General features: G+C 38.9%; 1 protein-coding gene across 3 annotated transcripts in view; it reads right to left on the bottom strand.

Annotated features, from left to right (window-relative positions):
• The window catches only part of PDE7A (phosphodiesterase 7A), a 75,468-nt gene extending 60,780 nt beyond the window's left edge, over positions 1-14,688 (bottom strand). The window contains exon 1 of one of the 3 annotated variants that reach the window (XM_015617895.3): positions 14,479-14,688. In XM_015617895.3, coding sequence (XP_015473381.1) covers positions 14,479-14,616 — 138 coding nt within the window. In that variant the 5' untranslated portion in view covers positions 14,617-14,688. The remainder of the gene's footprint in view (positions 1-14,478) is intronic. The other 2 variants (XM_015617896.3, XM_015617897.3) reach the window with 2 other exon arrangements.
• Between the last annotated feature and the right edge of the window lie 401 nt (positions 14,689-15,089).

Below are 15,089 nucleotides of genomic sequence, written 5' to 3' on the forward strand. Positions count from 1 at the left end.
CACATGACGAAGACTCAGCATTACCAAGAACAGACCTTACACATCTGTCCACTAGCTAGTCTCATTCAAACACTGCTTGAGAACCTTAAAAACAAGCAGCTTGGCAGTCCTTCCCTCAAAATGATTACTACTAAATTAAATAATAAGTTGATTCTTAAATACTTGAAACGTACTCGGAAGGTAGGTGAACATTCATGGAAGATAAATGCAGTTGCTCATCATGCCAACAGTATTTTAATGTCTATGGAATACTAAGAAAACTTTTTTAAAATCCAGAGATGCTTTCTAGTCTAAAGCAGAAGACAGCATGTTGCCCTCCATAGCAATAAACATTCCTAGTAATCAGAATAACCCATGAATGCTGTTGGAGGCTTAAATAAATATTGGAGAGCCAGCATAAAAAAAGCTGTCATCAAAGACATGTCCTTATCTAACAGAGCAGTTTTTCACAAATAAGCCTAAACACATGCAGTTAAAAGTGAAAGCAACACCAAAGAGGTCAGCACTAATGCCTATTGCAGTATCTGCACCAGTAATTCTGTATTACTGGTTCTGGGCCCCCATTTATATGTTCAGACACCAAAGTATTTGCCTTCATTCTCAACCCTTTTCCACCTCAAACAGCAGCATCAAGGATTACAGATTAACCAGACCCTTCTTCCCTGAGCATGACTCCTTTTCCCCTCTAAAGTTTAGGAGCAGAACTGCCATTTTCTATGGTACACAGAAGAGCTTATAGGAGAGCCACTGAGACAAGGAAAGGGAATTTAGGAAAGAGGAGAGATTCCAAAAACATCTAAGTGAAAGGATGCACTTCTATGTGTCTGCATAGCTGAGGCTAGAAAAGAGATGCTGAAGGAGGCAGACACTTCAGTAGTGCCTTTCAACTGGATTATACAGTACACGAAAGGTCACTGCTTTTAGTGCAGAGAAAACTAAGTTGCTTACCTCACCTACAATCCTTGTACAATTTCTCAGCCATAGAGCAGAGGTTTAGCAGTATTTTGATTTCTAATTTTATTTTAGTGTTATTTTTCAGAACAGTACTAAGAAAGATTTAAAATGCAGACAACTCATGCACATTTCAGCCAAGTGTAACTAGCTAGTTCAGAAATGCAAACTGAAAAAAAAAAGTATTTAAATACATAAGGTTTAGATCTGCACACCAGAAAACTAAAGAACATAATCACTTCACTAATTATCTTTTTAACTATAAAACCATTTTATCTGCCTTGCAAACTGCAAATCTCCCATCTTTGTTTAACCCAAACATTACATTCTTGAATGCACCAAGGAATTTTCACTAATATGTTTCATTTTCCTAAGACAGAAAATATAGGACACGGACTGATAAACAGTGAAAACCTGCAGGATACCTGGGATCGAATATAAAAAAGAAGGTATTGATAAGGTACTGCAATGATGTGATATGATATTAATTCCCTTTTTGCATATAACCAAGTTTTCCCATGTCAAGGATGACATTTGACTTTGAATTATTTCAGTTTGTTATGGGTCCAATTAACCCATATCAGAAACTGCCTCTGGATATCATTGCCCTGGTGCTTTTACCAAAACCTTTCCAATCACTAATGTGTGGACTAAGGACAATATCACATTTTAACAGTCTCCCTTTTTAAGCTACTTCAGGACTGTACTCTATTGGTTGAATTCAACGTTGAGACAGCAGTCAAAGGAAGAGTATGGTTTCAGAAAAAAATACAGAAAATGGAACCTGTAAACAGTCTCCATCTGAAGCTGCAGTAGAATGAGGTCCATTTCCAAAACCAGGATTCGCTCTTTTCCTGTGCCCTTGCTTTTTCAAGTCACTTCAACCCTAAGTAAAAACTACCCCTCCTCCCAAATTACTAAGCACTTTAACAACCACACTCTGAAAGATCTTGTCACACTATAGTTAGAGAACAGTTCTCACACCTGCACCAAAGTCAGACAGCCATCCAGAAACAGGACTGCTGAAGTTGCTAGTGAATTATGTGATAGGCACACCGCAAATACAGCCCCTTTATCCCAGCTGCATGAAGGCAGCTATCCTGGATCTGTGGGAATTTGAGACAAGGCAGCAGCACAGGAGGCCCAAACTGGAGGCTTAGTAACAGCACCTATGAGAAAACACCATGGACCAGACACATGTGAAGCAGTTCACATCCTTCTAAGGACCGAAGAGAGGCTTAAAAGACCACTGGAACAGCAGAGTAAAATCTGTCCCATTGCTCCAAAACTGGAGGCTACTCTATGGTTTCAACACAGATGAGAAAATGAATACAGAGGCACTGAAGAAGCAATTGAGAAGTAATGTTGGAAACTGTAACTCAGCAACTACCGCCTCACTGGAGGCCTCCATTGTGTAGGTGCTGCCACACTCTGCACATAACCTTTTTTTCATTCCCTGCAGAGAATTAGTGGCACAGCCCATACCCCCCTGCACAGAATACTGGGTCACAAGAAGCAGGGATGAAGGCATATACCACCATTACATGACAATACACACACACTTAGGTGTCCATGGAAGACTTAAAAGCTCATAGCTTTCTCTTCCTGACAAGAAAAGAGCCACTTCCTCCTGTTTCCCAAAGCATTGAACAGTGGAAGCCCTAAAAACCTGCTTAAAACCTTTTTACATATCACTCTAACAAATAATCTATGCTTTCATAATAGATCCATCTTCTTTATTTACCAAACATTTCCACTGACACTTTTAGAGTGAAGTGAAGCACCAAGCCTCATAAAGCCACCTAAAACTTTCATAGAAGGTTTTCGAGAGGCAGTATCTGGGCTTAAGCCACCATGTAGGAAGACAAAGAAGGCAATGCTACAAAGCAGGCAGCAGAGGGGAGAAGATACAATGGATGAAACCAATACGGATCAATGTGTGCATTCAACAAAACCATGTTGTTTTCACAACATGCAATCTCATACAGGGGTAAATTCTGCTATCACACATCTCATGCAGTTATCTGATCTTCACCTTCTGCCAAGGAGAATAAACCCCAAAAGGCACGGGTGGCACAGTCTCTCATACTGCCTTTTGTCAGTCCTCAGCCTTTGCTCTCACAAGTACTACAAAGAAGATTCCAGGCATGACCTTCATGAGGTATCTTCTACAGCAAAGATGAAGAGCTACTAAGAGAGGACAGCCACGCACATCACCTTTTCCGTTCTCAAGTTTCACTTCATCTGCAGAACCATCATCTGCTACTGATCCATTCTCTTCTCAAAAGCCAGCATGCATGAAATGGAAGCCAACACGTTTACCACTGCAGGTTCTTCTCTTCTATCACAATCCAGAAAATGTATCAGCCAGAACAGCCTACTTTATCTCCTACATGCTGACAGATCCCAGGAATGCTCTCCTGGTGCTACTCTGGGCAGACAGCATACAACATCCCAACTCACTCACTCAAGGCACTACTCCTAGACCAGGGGTTGAGTTCTCCACAGGCCCCTAATGAACCCACACACAAATACCTCCACACAACTGAAAGCACTTCAGGACACAATTCAAAATAATTCTGCCAATCAACATAATCAGCATACTGTGTGCTCCACTAAATTCAGCAGAAATGGATGGCTGAACAACTGTGCACATATGTACACAGTCAATCCAGATTTGTTTTACTTGGCAACTCAGTAACACAAAAAATAGCTATTATGGTATGGCTGTCCTTGGCGTAAGACATGCTTCAGGGCAAGCTCTACAGAGTTTGAAGGCGATATCTAACAACATGTAACCTGGAAACAGGAAAACCAAAAAGACTACAGAGAAAAATCCCAACAGTTACTTGACATCATCTTGAAGCACTCCCAACTGTAAAACTAATGTGTCATTCTGACCAAAAGCTTCTAAAACCTCACTATGATAAAGGCTAGCAAACTAATACGTAAAAATCTCTTACTTAGAAAGATCAAGTGAATGCAACAAATATTCCCAAAATTGTTATCTTTAGGATATTATTTCGGCTTGTGACTGGATGGACACAGGACAACAATGGTAGCAAAGGGTACAATGAATATATTTTTTCACTTTTCTGAATCTATTCAGCACCCACCATAGCCTTCTTCAGTTACCACATTTATATATATATATATCTATATATTTATTTTCATGTGTATACATTTATATATACACACAGTCACTCCCACATATAAACACACACTAGCAAGCCTTTCAAGTACGACAAATAATTCTCCAAAGACAAATGACAGGACTGAGCCCCATAGTCTCACACACTTCATTTATAAATGGTAGCAAGCATGGCTACTTTTCATTAAAAATATGCAGAGAGTTACTTTCAGTTTCACATGAAAATAACCTTTCATTCATAAATTATTTCTAAATCACTACTCATACAGAAAACCAAAATTTTTCATATTTTGAAGTCAAATAATCCAAATTATGAAATTAAATGTTTTATAGGTAAAAAAAAATACAGATTCTTCTGACTTAATGTACTTAATCATTTGTTCAAAGGTCATCAATAGTCCTTTTAAAATGTTCTTTCTATCAAGTCAAGTCTATCTAATATCTGAAACACACAGAACCACAGACTCACCTAAATAAAGATGAAATTACAGATTTTGAAGGTGTGTGAACAATAACATACAAAAGACACCAGGCGCTTTTTCAGAAATACTAAATATATGAATACAGTGCAGTACTTAATTTGAATAACAACACGGAATTAATTAGCCCACTCCTGTTTGCTGAGAGAGTGAAACAATTCCACAGAGTTCAGCTGTTCAGGACATTCCTCCAACTGCAACAGAAACAACTTGAGTCAGTGTTGCCACACACTGGGTGGCCTCTGCTTGCATCCCAGTTCCTTCCCTTGCACCAACACTCTTCAAATCCTGCAAGAAAACCAAGGAGACAAAATGAGAAGAAAATTACTGCTGCAAAAATAAGAGGGCTTTCTGCTGCTGCAGCTCAGCAAACCAGCTTTCCACAGGGTCAGAGGAGTGCAACTGTCAGCACTAGAGCAGGAGCAAAGATAGGCAGCTAAAAGCAATTACTGTGCAAGCAATATTGCTTACATTTAACGCCAAAAGCATCTTGGAACTATTAATGCAGACATTAAATAAAACTCTTACCTGAAAAATAATTTCCATTTAAAATAATATTATTAATAAAAACTATGGCTCCTGTCAACAATAACCATCAACCACAAAGCCTCTCCAAACACCAAGCACAGCATTACAACGTGTCAAGGCAGAATTAAAAAAACTGCCCTCATGTTTTTCATGACACATTAAACACAAAAGTCATTGTACTTAACTTTAACAATCTTAATTTCAGGAGTGTCAGAAACAAAAACCTTCTGTAACACATATTATTACATGAAGAAATGAGTTTAAGATGTATCTTTTAGCCTTATCAACTTTTCTCTCACCTTAACCAGACTCTTTGTCATCCACACTCAGCATAAGAGAAAAATCTGATCTCTTGACTCACAAATTGCTTCCAACACAGTCATATTTTTCAGGATGTAGCTTCTTTCCCATGTTCTCATATAAATATAACAATATTAAGAATGAGAAAAAATGTCTTAAACTTCATCACTCTTAATTGTCTTTCCTATTTATTCAGTCAATCATAAATAATAGCTCCTTGTCTAATCCTCTCAAATCATCTTCGCTAAAAAGCTTGTGAAAATGGATTAGCCTTGTAGTGCACAGCTGATTATTTTCCTTACAGTCTATTGTATCAAAAGGTGATAGGTGGAGAATTTTTACCAAAGGCCTTTTATTAAAACAAAAAAAATATCCCTTCAGGCCTCAACTGAAGATGGAAGGGCATGGCAAAAATAATATCATAGTATCACAAGGAAAAGAAAAAACACAAGGTAACCACAGCTTCAACCATTCAACACCCTTATGGATATGAAGCCTTTCTCCTCCTTAAACAGCCTGAAAGTCAATACAGATCACAAAGTAAAAGCACAACACAAAACTTCAGGCATTTAATACCTGCAATTTGCTAGGTTTGGCTTCTAGTCTTCATTTATGGTAGGCTGCAAAACTCCTGCAATAATCTGAAGTGACAAAGATATAAACAGAAGGACTAGATGCAGAGCACAATCTTTTTGAAAAGAGAAGGGGAAAAAACACTGAGGGGACAATTTTTTTTAATATTTGGCACATGAGCTTCTCAAGGTTAAAAACTCAAGATTATTTTTTGTTTTGAATTCAGGCAATAAAGCTTAACCACTTTTTCACTTTTTTTTTTAAATACTAAGTGTTTTATCTGAACAAAAATGTAATCAGTTTATTTTGTCCAAAAGAAAACAAGCTAAGAAAATCTTATTAAACATACATTCAGTGGAAAGTGCAGAAATTCCTATTACCACCATGCTAAAAAAAATGTAGCTCAGACTTTGCAACAGAAGAAACACAACAATGGCAGAACTCCATAACAAATGTACAGTCTAGATCTCATCATAAACAAGAGCATCAAAAAAACCTGACCTTTACTATCCATATATTTACTATTTCTATGTCTATACATACATTTATTATTTAGCAGTTTCACACTGTGTTTGCAGCTATAAAAAACTACAGATTTTTCTTTGCCCAATACCAGAAGTTCAATTATTGCAGATGAGGTCTAAAATTCTACAGGTAACAATCAAGGAAATTTAAATGTTCCAGGCTTTTTGAAAACTAGTTACAGGAATTTACCATTGCAAAAGAGAAGACAAGGCACTACTGATAACACACACACACCCCTGCCACACACACATTTCAGGAGATTACTGTGGCACCCGAACTTTACTGGAAAGTTTAAGAAAATGGAAGTGCAAGTTCATGCCTGACTAAACATGAAACCTCCTCCTCAGCATGCCATCAACTGCAGCATCAATATATGGGGTGTATTAGCTAAAAACACAAAGTAAGAAATACAGGTCAGTGCCATTCCTGCCATGACAGCTATGGTTCCTCCACCACCAGACTGTTATTCCAAGTATTTTTTGTGAGAGTGTTAACTTTTTCTGACCTCGATATAACTGAGTCCCTCAGGAAATTACTTGCTTGCTATCATCCCATCACCATATGTACCTCCATTCTTAAGACAACTAAGAACCATCACACAATGAAACTTCACACAAAGTTTCTAAATCCTTTCTGTTCCAAGGCTGATCCACCTACTGATGTCTTGGAGTTCCCACTGTAACTTTTTCCCTCACAGCTTTGGAATAGGTTTCTGTATATTTTCCTTTGGTTTTCTTTATACTTTGGGATAGAATTGACCCCTTGCCCTAAAGGGGGCAACAGGCTGCATTTCACATGTATTAAATAACCAGTTTTATTAGTCAGAGTAGCCTCCAGCTACGTCTGCCATGGGGGGGAGAAACAGGAAAAAAATCCCTATGACTGGTAAAGGAAATAGTGTCTTTCTTTCCACATGTCTCATCTGGCAGAAAGGAGAGGAAGAAATAGTAAAATAGTCTACTAAAATAGACCTTTCTTTATTATTCTCATTGCTGCATATTCTTTCTGATGCTCACACACGCAGAGGAGGAAGGCCTGCTGTAAATCTTGGCTCTTTCACAACTTAGCTATGAGCTGAGAAAAGAATTCACCCTCTAACTTGTGATAAAAAGCAGACTCCAGGAATCTCTAATTATAATTATTGTGGGAGTGTGGTCAGGAAGATAATAAATCAGATTGCCATATCAAAGGTGTACAAAGAGGGGGGAAGTGGGAGGAAAACAGGAGTCAGGCTGCTGTAACAGAAGTAAAAAATTCTCAGGATATGGAAGGGAAGAGGGCAGGGAAGGCAAGATAACAGCCACAAATTTATTTTCAACCAGAAAGAAAACAAAATATTTGGCTAGAAATTCACTACAATACAGCCAGAATGCAAACATACAAATAAACAACTCTCCAACTAACCCCTAAATCTAGTTTCCCAGAACTGCATTTTTATAATAAGATATTTTCTCTTTGGCAGGCTGCCTTGTTGGATTACACAGGGTGCTTATTTACACTGCAGTTACTTGTTAATGACATAATCAGAACAAACTGAAGAAAACTTCAAATGTGATGAAACCCAAACTCTTTCAAGGTTTCCTGTGAGGATTCTGTGCATAACTGAAGGAGAACTTGAGAGGTCTGTTCAATTCCTGGTCCCAGACACATGCTTCTTGTGAGAACATACACCCTTGTGCATATGCCCACACCATCTATTTGTGTTTGCTTATATAGGACTTTTCTCAAGAAGAACTGAACATTTCATTCAGTGGTGAATGCACACAAAAGATTATTTGTATTAAATGCTTTATGTAGTATGATTACCTAGATTAAGATTCAAATTTTTTGCATGTCCATATTCATGTCTTCATTTACAAAGAAAAGACATTCTAACAGAACACATTACATTCCTTCAATCGTAAGATAAATGAATTTGTATCTTAGACACACAATTGTATAAAATTACATGTGGAAAATACTGACACATGTTAACAAAAATTTACACAGTAAAGGACAACCAAGCTACTCTGGTTTCACATTTCTGGGAGAAACAAAAAAAAAAAAAACAAAAAAAAAAAAAAAAAAAAAAAAAGAAAGGCAAACCACCAAACTAATTTGAGCTGTCAAATTACTCATTATGCCCATGAAGGTGCAGTGAACAAAAGTGAATATAACAGGTTTAGTCCAAACCAAAAGGTGTTTCATATATGTGAGCCATAACCTGGCATGACTTGAAAATGCAGTCAATTAATCTGAGATCTTCAGTGCAAGAACATTACTGAGTAGATGTAGAAATCTATAATTTTAGCAGAAAACCAGTGAAGTTGCAGATATCGAGTGATGAGGGAAACATAAGAAAACAAGAAGCCAATTGTTATTGACATGATAGAGAACTGTTCTAACGAATCACCATTCTATTACCAGAATTTTTTTCCACTGTAGACTTTTCAGAAAGTAGAATTGAAGAAATAAAGATTCACAATGCAGATGTTCTCAGCATTGTTTTCTATATGCCAAAACTGTAGAACATACATGTTAGAAAACTTACATTATTTTTATGATATGTAATTAACTCAAAACTGAGCTTATTGACTTGGAATTAACCAAGTTTGGACACTATTGCTTTTCTCAAGCAACCTATAAAAACAGACTTACCTAGCAAAGAGGGTTTTTCAGGAAAGCTGCTGAAACAGACATCCCACAGAAAACACTCTGAATTCCAACAACCTGTATTTGCATGCTATTACTATAAAATTAGTTCATATACTGAGTATTCATATACTAATGCTGACTTCTTGTAAAATTGTTTTAGGGTTAAAATTCATTTCCCAACTTGGGCTCATAGCTATAACCTTTCTTTTCAAATCAATTTCTCTTTAAAAATATTATCTAAAAATTGAGGTTCATACAAAGCACAAAACAGTCTGCACAAAGAAGAATTAACTTTTGATGATTTCAGACAATTTAATTAATGGGGACTTTAAACTATTATTCTGTTTGGATCTTACATAGACAATTATAGGCCATGAAATAAGCTGCTATGACCTTTTTGCTGAATGAAGTACCAATGTTTGCTTTACACAAGAACATATGAAAAAGTTACTTGGTCATAAAACTCAGGACATTTTAAAAATTAACTGCCACATAAAATTACCGTAGTGTATGAAAGCCTCAATCAGAACTAGTCTGAGCTGTACATAGTCAGCGTCAGTCTCTCCCTCTCATATGAATAGATGCAATCTCAGCAACCAGACACAATAAATACAAGATGAAGGGAATGGCAAGCATAGCAGCAACACAGAATTAATTCCAGAGGCTAGGAATCACAACATGAAAATTATTTCATTATTTTAACTCATTAATTATTTATGCAGTAGAGATACAGGAAATGGCATGAGAAATCTAATGAAAGAGCCAGCAATTGAGAAGCACTGATGAAGAGGATTAGAAAGGTACAGAAGAAAAGTTATGAAAAATGGTGGATAAGAAAGTGGTTTAGGGCAAGGTTTTGCATTCAGCAGTAGGGCTACTGGAAGGCATTCCTTCTGCTTCTCCAGTGCTTGTTACTCCTGGTCTAACATTTCGGTGTGCTGCTTCCTCCTCACTAACAGTCACAGTCATTTATGAAACGGTACTATGAGTCAGCCAAGGCTGAAAAATAACCTGATCAAAAAAAAAAAAAAAAAAAAAAAAAAAAAAAGAAGTTGACACAACTAAGAGGAAGACGCAGGAGTAGAAACGAGCAGCTGCAAGGGAAAAATAGGTCATGCCAACACTTCTCTCAGCAAAAGGTGCAACCATAGGATTAAAGAACAATGTCTACATCCAGACCATATAAATACACCTCTCAACTTCATCTTTTAACTTACCACAATACGTGCAGACCTAAACATGTTTGGATCACATCAGGTGACAGTGACAAGAAGAAACACACAGCAAAAGGTGGCCTAAGCACTTTGCTAATGTTGGGGAAGAGGAAGTATACACCTTTCACTGTAGAATCAACTGATGCAGTATATTTCCAGTTGCTCATAGTGACCTTTCCCCCTCACCTTCATCCCCCATGTCAAATTTAAGATTCCATATGTGTGGTTGAGAACAATCTATTCTTCAGGTATGAGAATTGCCAAGTCTGACACTACATTGCTTAATGCATGAAATGGAGATGCAATGAAGAAAGATCATGAACTGAGCTATCAAATACCAGGTAGCAGGACAGAGTACTGCCTGGCACACAGCAGTACTTGGTACTTCAGGTGGAGACAATGCCTACATTTCTGAAATTCAAACAGAATCTTCATATTTGCTCCATTCCCTCTACAAACAATTTCATCATTAGGAGACATCTTTCTTTATCATCATCAATTTTAATAATTCAAAGATAGAAAGCTAAAGCTAGATCTTTCCTTTTATTCAGATACTGCTACTAGATACCATTGATGTCATTTTTGGAGGAACTGAAGAGACTGCAGAACCAGTTACCCAAGTAGAGAGATGGAAATCAGTCAAAAATAGCAGGTTAGGCCAAAGTTTTCTTACTAATTTGTGATATGTTTATGTCAATTCAACATGGGGTGAGGAGGAGTGCAATGCAGGACAATCTAAAAGTAGCTCGCAGCTATGCTTGTGGTTTTCATTATAAAACCTTATTCAAAAAAACGCAGACTAAGAATTTTCATACTAAGTAAGTACAGTTCTAGAAACTTTTTTACTGATATTAACAACCCAAGTTAAAAAGCTCAGCTTTAATCTGAAAAACAGAATTTTGTAATATATGGAATGAACACCCTGAATGTATGATCCAAGGCACTAGTTAACATTCACCTGATCTCACAGTGAACCTAAATTCAAATCTCATCAATGTGAAATGTCCTGATAATTTCAACACTTACACATTCAAATAGCCTTAACAGTAGCACTTTAAATTATTTCCTATTTAAAGATGATTATTAACTGAAACATTTGTATATACCCTTACAACAACAGCTTTTCACCTGATTGGACTTGAACAATAAATATCACAAATAACCTTTAGATGCTGCCTTTATTATTTTTGTTGTAAAAATTTCAAAATTAATGAAAATTAAGACAATAGGGAAATAACTCATACATAAAAGAAAACTACAAGGAAAAAGGAATAAGCCTTTCTCTACATTTACTGGGTATGGTAAAAGGTGCAATCACCACAAGGAAGACTTAATTTCAGTATTACAAATTCTTTTATGACAAGAACAGTTAAGTACTATTAAGAACAGTTGACTAGTGAGATTGCACAATTTCTATTATTTAAAGCTTTTATGACTTTCAAAAGCCTAATGGCACCATCTTTTCCTCTAAATTAGTTCTGACAAACTTCAAAAAGCCTGTTTTATTCAAAGTGATGGCAGGAAGCTACCAAGTTTCCTGCTTGTGTTAGTTTTCTGCTGTTTTAGTGACCTGAATGAACAAACACCTGACAAGCATCAGAGATGGCATAGAGGAAGCAGTAATAACACGTGCCCAATGACAGGGCTTTTAACCTTCAGCAACAATGAGTTATGTCAACTCACTTCATCTCATAAGACTATATCTTAAAATATAGCTTAAGCAAACAGATTAGACAAACATCTGTCAATAATGCTGTAAATACAATTTATCCTTCCTGGGGCTGAGAGGAGTAGATCAGAATCCTTGAGGTCATTTCCAGCACCACTTTATCTAAGCTTTAAAAAAGCAACATACAGCCCATTTTGAACCCATGTAGAAAAACTTCAACAAAAATGAAATTCTACTGAATAAATTAAGAGATAAATATTTGCCTGCTTAGGATTGTCCAATTAAATGGTATGTATAACACAGTGTGCATTTATCGTTTATGTTTCCTATGCAAAATACCTTCTTGCTGGAAGGATAAGCCTAAAACATTTTATGATTCAGTCATGTCACTTTTAATCTCTAAGTGGGAATTCAATTTTCAAGAAAATCTGCTAAATGCATATTAGCTGTAAAATGCTGGCTGTACATACCAGCTCCTTGGGTACACATCTCCAGTGTTACTCCTATTGCTCAAAGCTAGCTGGAGCAGAAGACTGAAAATGACAAACTGCTAGGGGTTCAGCTCTCTTTGGACTGAATGAAACTGGAACATCTTACAAGAGTCTTGTAAGGTGAAGTTAAGTTAGGAGTTAAACAGAATCACTAATCTCACTGGTGATGCTTCTTGGTTCATCATTTATACCAACCTGTGACTGCAGGTCTGGTAGAACCATTCACATCCTATTGTTTGCAGAAGACTTCGGGGAAAGGGGAAAAAATGGTAAAGCTGTACTCTAATCAGATGTCTGGTAACAGCAAAGGCTTCCCCACTTAAATATCCTAATTCCTTTTAATTAATGCATAAAATTAATCACTTGTTGGCTTATGCAAACAAAATACTACTTGGCCAAGCACACATAGTTTCCCTTTTTACAAGTTATTCAAGCACCTCTTCTTGGACCTCACCAATACATCTGCAACATATTGGTCAGAAAATAAGGAACCCATTGAGAAGCTTGAAAGTTAAGAGAAAGAAACACTTTAAATGTCAATACCAGATCTAATTTGGTAAGCTTGTATACACTTCATGTATCACCTGTTCTGGAGATCATACAGAAAGGAATACTTGACCATTTTGCCTATTCCTTTTCAGAAAACCACAAATGCTTCAAACAAGGGAGCCTCCTCTTATCCACACAGAACAAAGTATGCCACACTAGATTGAACTTTCAAGACAACTTATACATATGGAAAAGTCACCACCACCAAGTACAGCTCAGAACAAGCTGTACAAATGGAAAAGACCCTAACCTCGTTGCTACATGGAAAATTAATTTGCCATAAAACCAAAGTTTTTGTCAATTATTACATTTACACTCAGGGCAGGAAGAATGGTCAACATATGTTCATCTTCATTTGCTTACTAATAATTATTTCCACATGCATTCAAGCTCCTGGTCATTAACACAATATTTTGTTGATTTTTCCTGTCCAAACATACATGTGCCTAATGCTCATACACACATAGAGCTCCACTGCTACCAAAAGGGGACAAAGCCAAAAGCAACTGGCAGCTCTGTACTTTCTACAAAGATATATGTGTGGCACAGCAAGACATTAAAAAAAAAAAAAAAAAAAAAGGAGAGTAACTTAATAAGACACACTAAAAATGTACAGAACAAAAAATTGCCATTACACATGCAAAGACAACATCTTTTGTAAGGACAACATACTTCACAGACCCTAAATAGACCTTTCAATCTTGACATAGGAAATCCCTCGAAGCCAAAACGGGCTGCTCCCCACGAAAACATATGCTTTCCACCATAACTCCAGATTTTCTCCAGAGACTTCCGCCAGAATATAATTTTATCACTGGGTGCTGGGAAACCATACTAACGCACATCCAGAAATTTAGGGCAGTGTTCACAAGAAAAACCTGCCTTTTGTCCTGATAGTTATAATGACCTTTTTCACAGTATTTCCAACACGATCAGATGAAACAAAATACAGTACAGTTCACATTGTGACTGATGTAATATGGGCTGGGAACAATACCGTGGAAACGAAAAAGCCAAGGATCTTTGTCTCCTTCTAGACAAATTGCCAAGCCTCAATAGTTGGAGGGAGAAAAATCAGAGCATCCCAAATAAAACACTGCAGTGCATGTTCACCATTTCAGTAAAGTCGCTGCAGCTTTTGGCAACCCCATAGGAAATCTGGACCCTTCAAAGAAAGCCCAAGCTAATAAAAGAGCTAAAAAACAGTCCTAGCTTAAAACACAAGAGAAACAAATAACCCACTGTCTGGGGAAATAAACCCCACGGAGTTCACCGCTCAATTCGCAAGCGATGCTAAATAGCTAACCTCGGCAATAATTAGCCATAAAAATATTAAATGCTGCATTTTTTCGCCACGGCCGCCGGTACTCGGGGGCAGGCGGACAAGGGCGGCGGGCCCAGCGGCAGTGCCTACCTGCGAGAGCTGCCGGGGGTTGGGGCAGCCGAAGAGCGCGGAGCTGGAGCTGAAGCTGATGGCCCCTCTGCGGCTGAGGACGTGCTGCGGCACCGGCCTGTCCAGCGGCAGCACGGGCAGCTGGTAACATACTTCCATTGACGAAGCCTCCGTGCGCCGGCCCGCCGCGGGGCAGCGGCCTCGCCCGCCGCACCTGCCCGCGCAGGGCTCACCGCAGCGGGGAAGGACCGGCGGCAAAGCCCCGCGGGGGCCCGGCGCCTCCTCGCCGCCCCCGCGCCCCCCGGGGGGCCGGGCCGGGCCGCGCCGGGCCCCGCGCCTTTGTGCTTCGCCGCCGCCAAAGCCCGGCGGGAGCCGCCGGCGGGAGCGAGGGGGAGGCGGCGGAGCGGGACGGCTCTGTCAGCGCCCGGGGCGGCGAGTCCCGGCCCGCAGCCCGCGGCCGCCGCCGCTCCCTCCCTTAGGCGCGCTGCCGCCGGCGGGAGCCGCTGTCAGCCCCGCTGCCCGGCGCCGCGCATGGAGGGCCGGGGGCCGCGCTGGGGGAGACACGCGCCGCGCTCGCCCCTATTGTCCGGCACAGCCGGGAGCGGGAGGAGGAGGCGCCGCTCTGCCGAGGG

This window comes from Parus major, chromosome 2 (assembly GCF_001522545.3).
Source record: "Parus major isolate Abel chromosome 2, Parus_major1.1, whole genome shotgun sequence".
NCBI lineage: Eukaryota > Metazoa > Chordata > Aves > Passeriformes > Paridae > Parus > Parus major.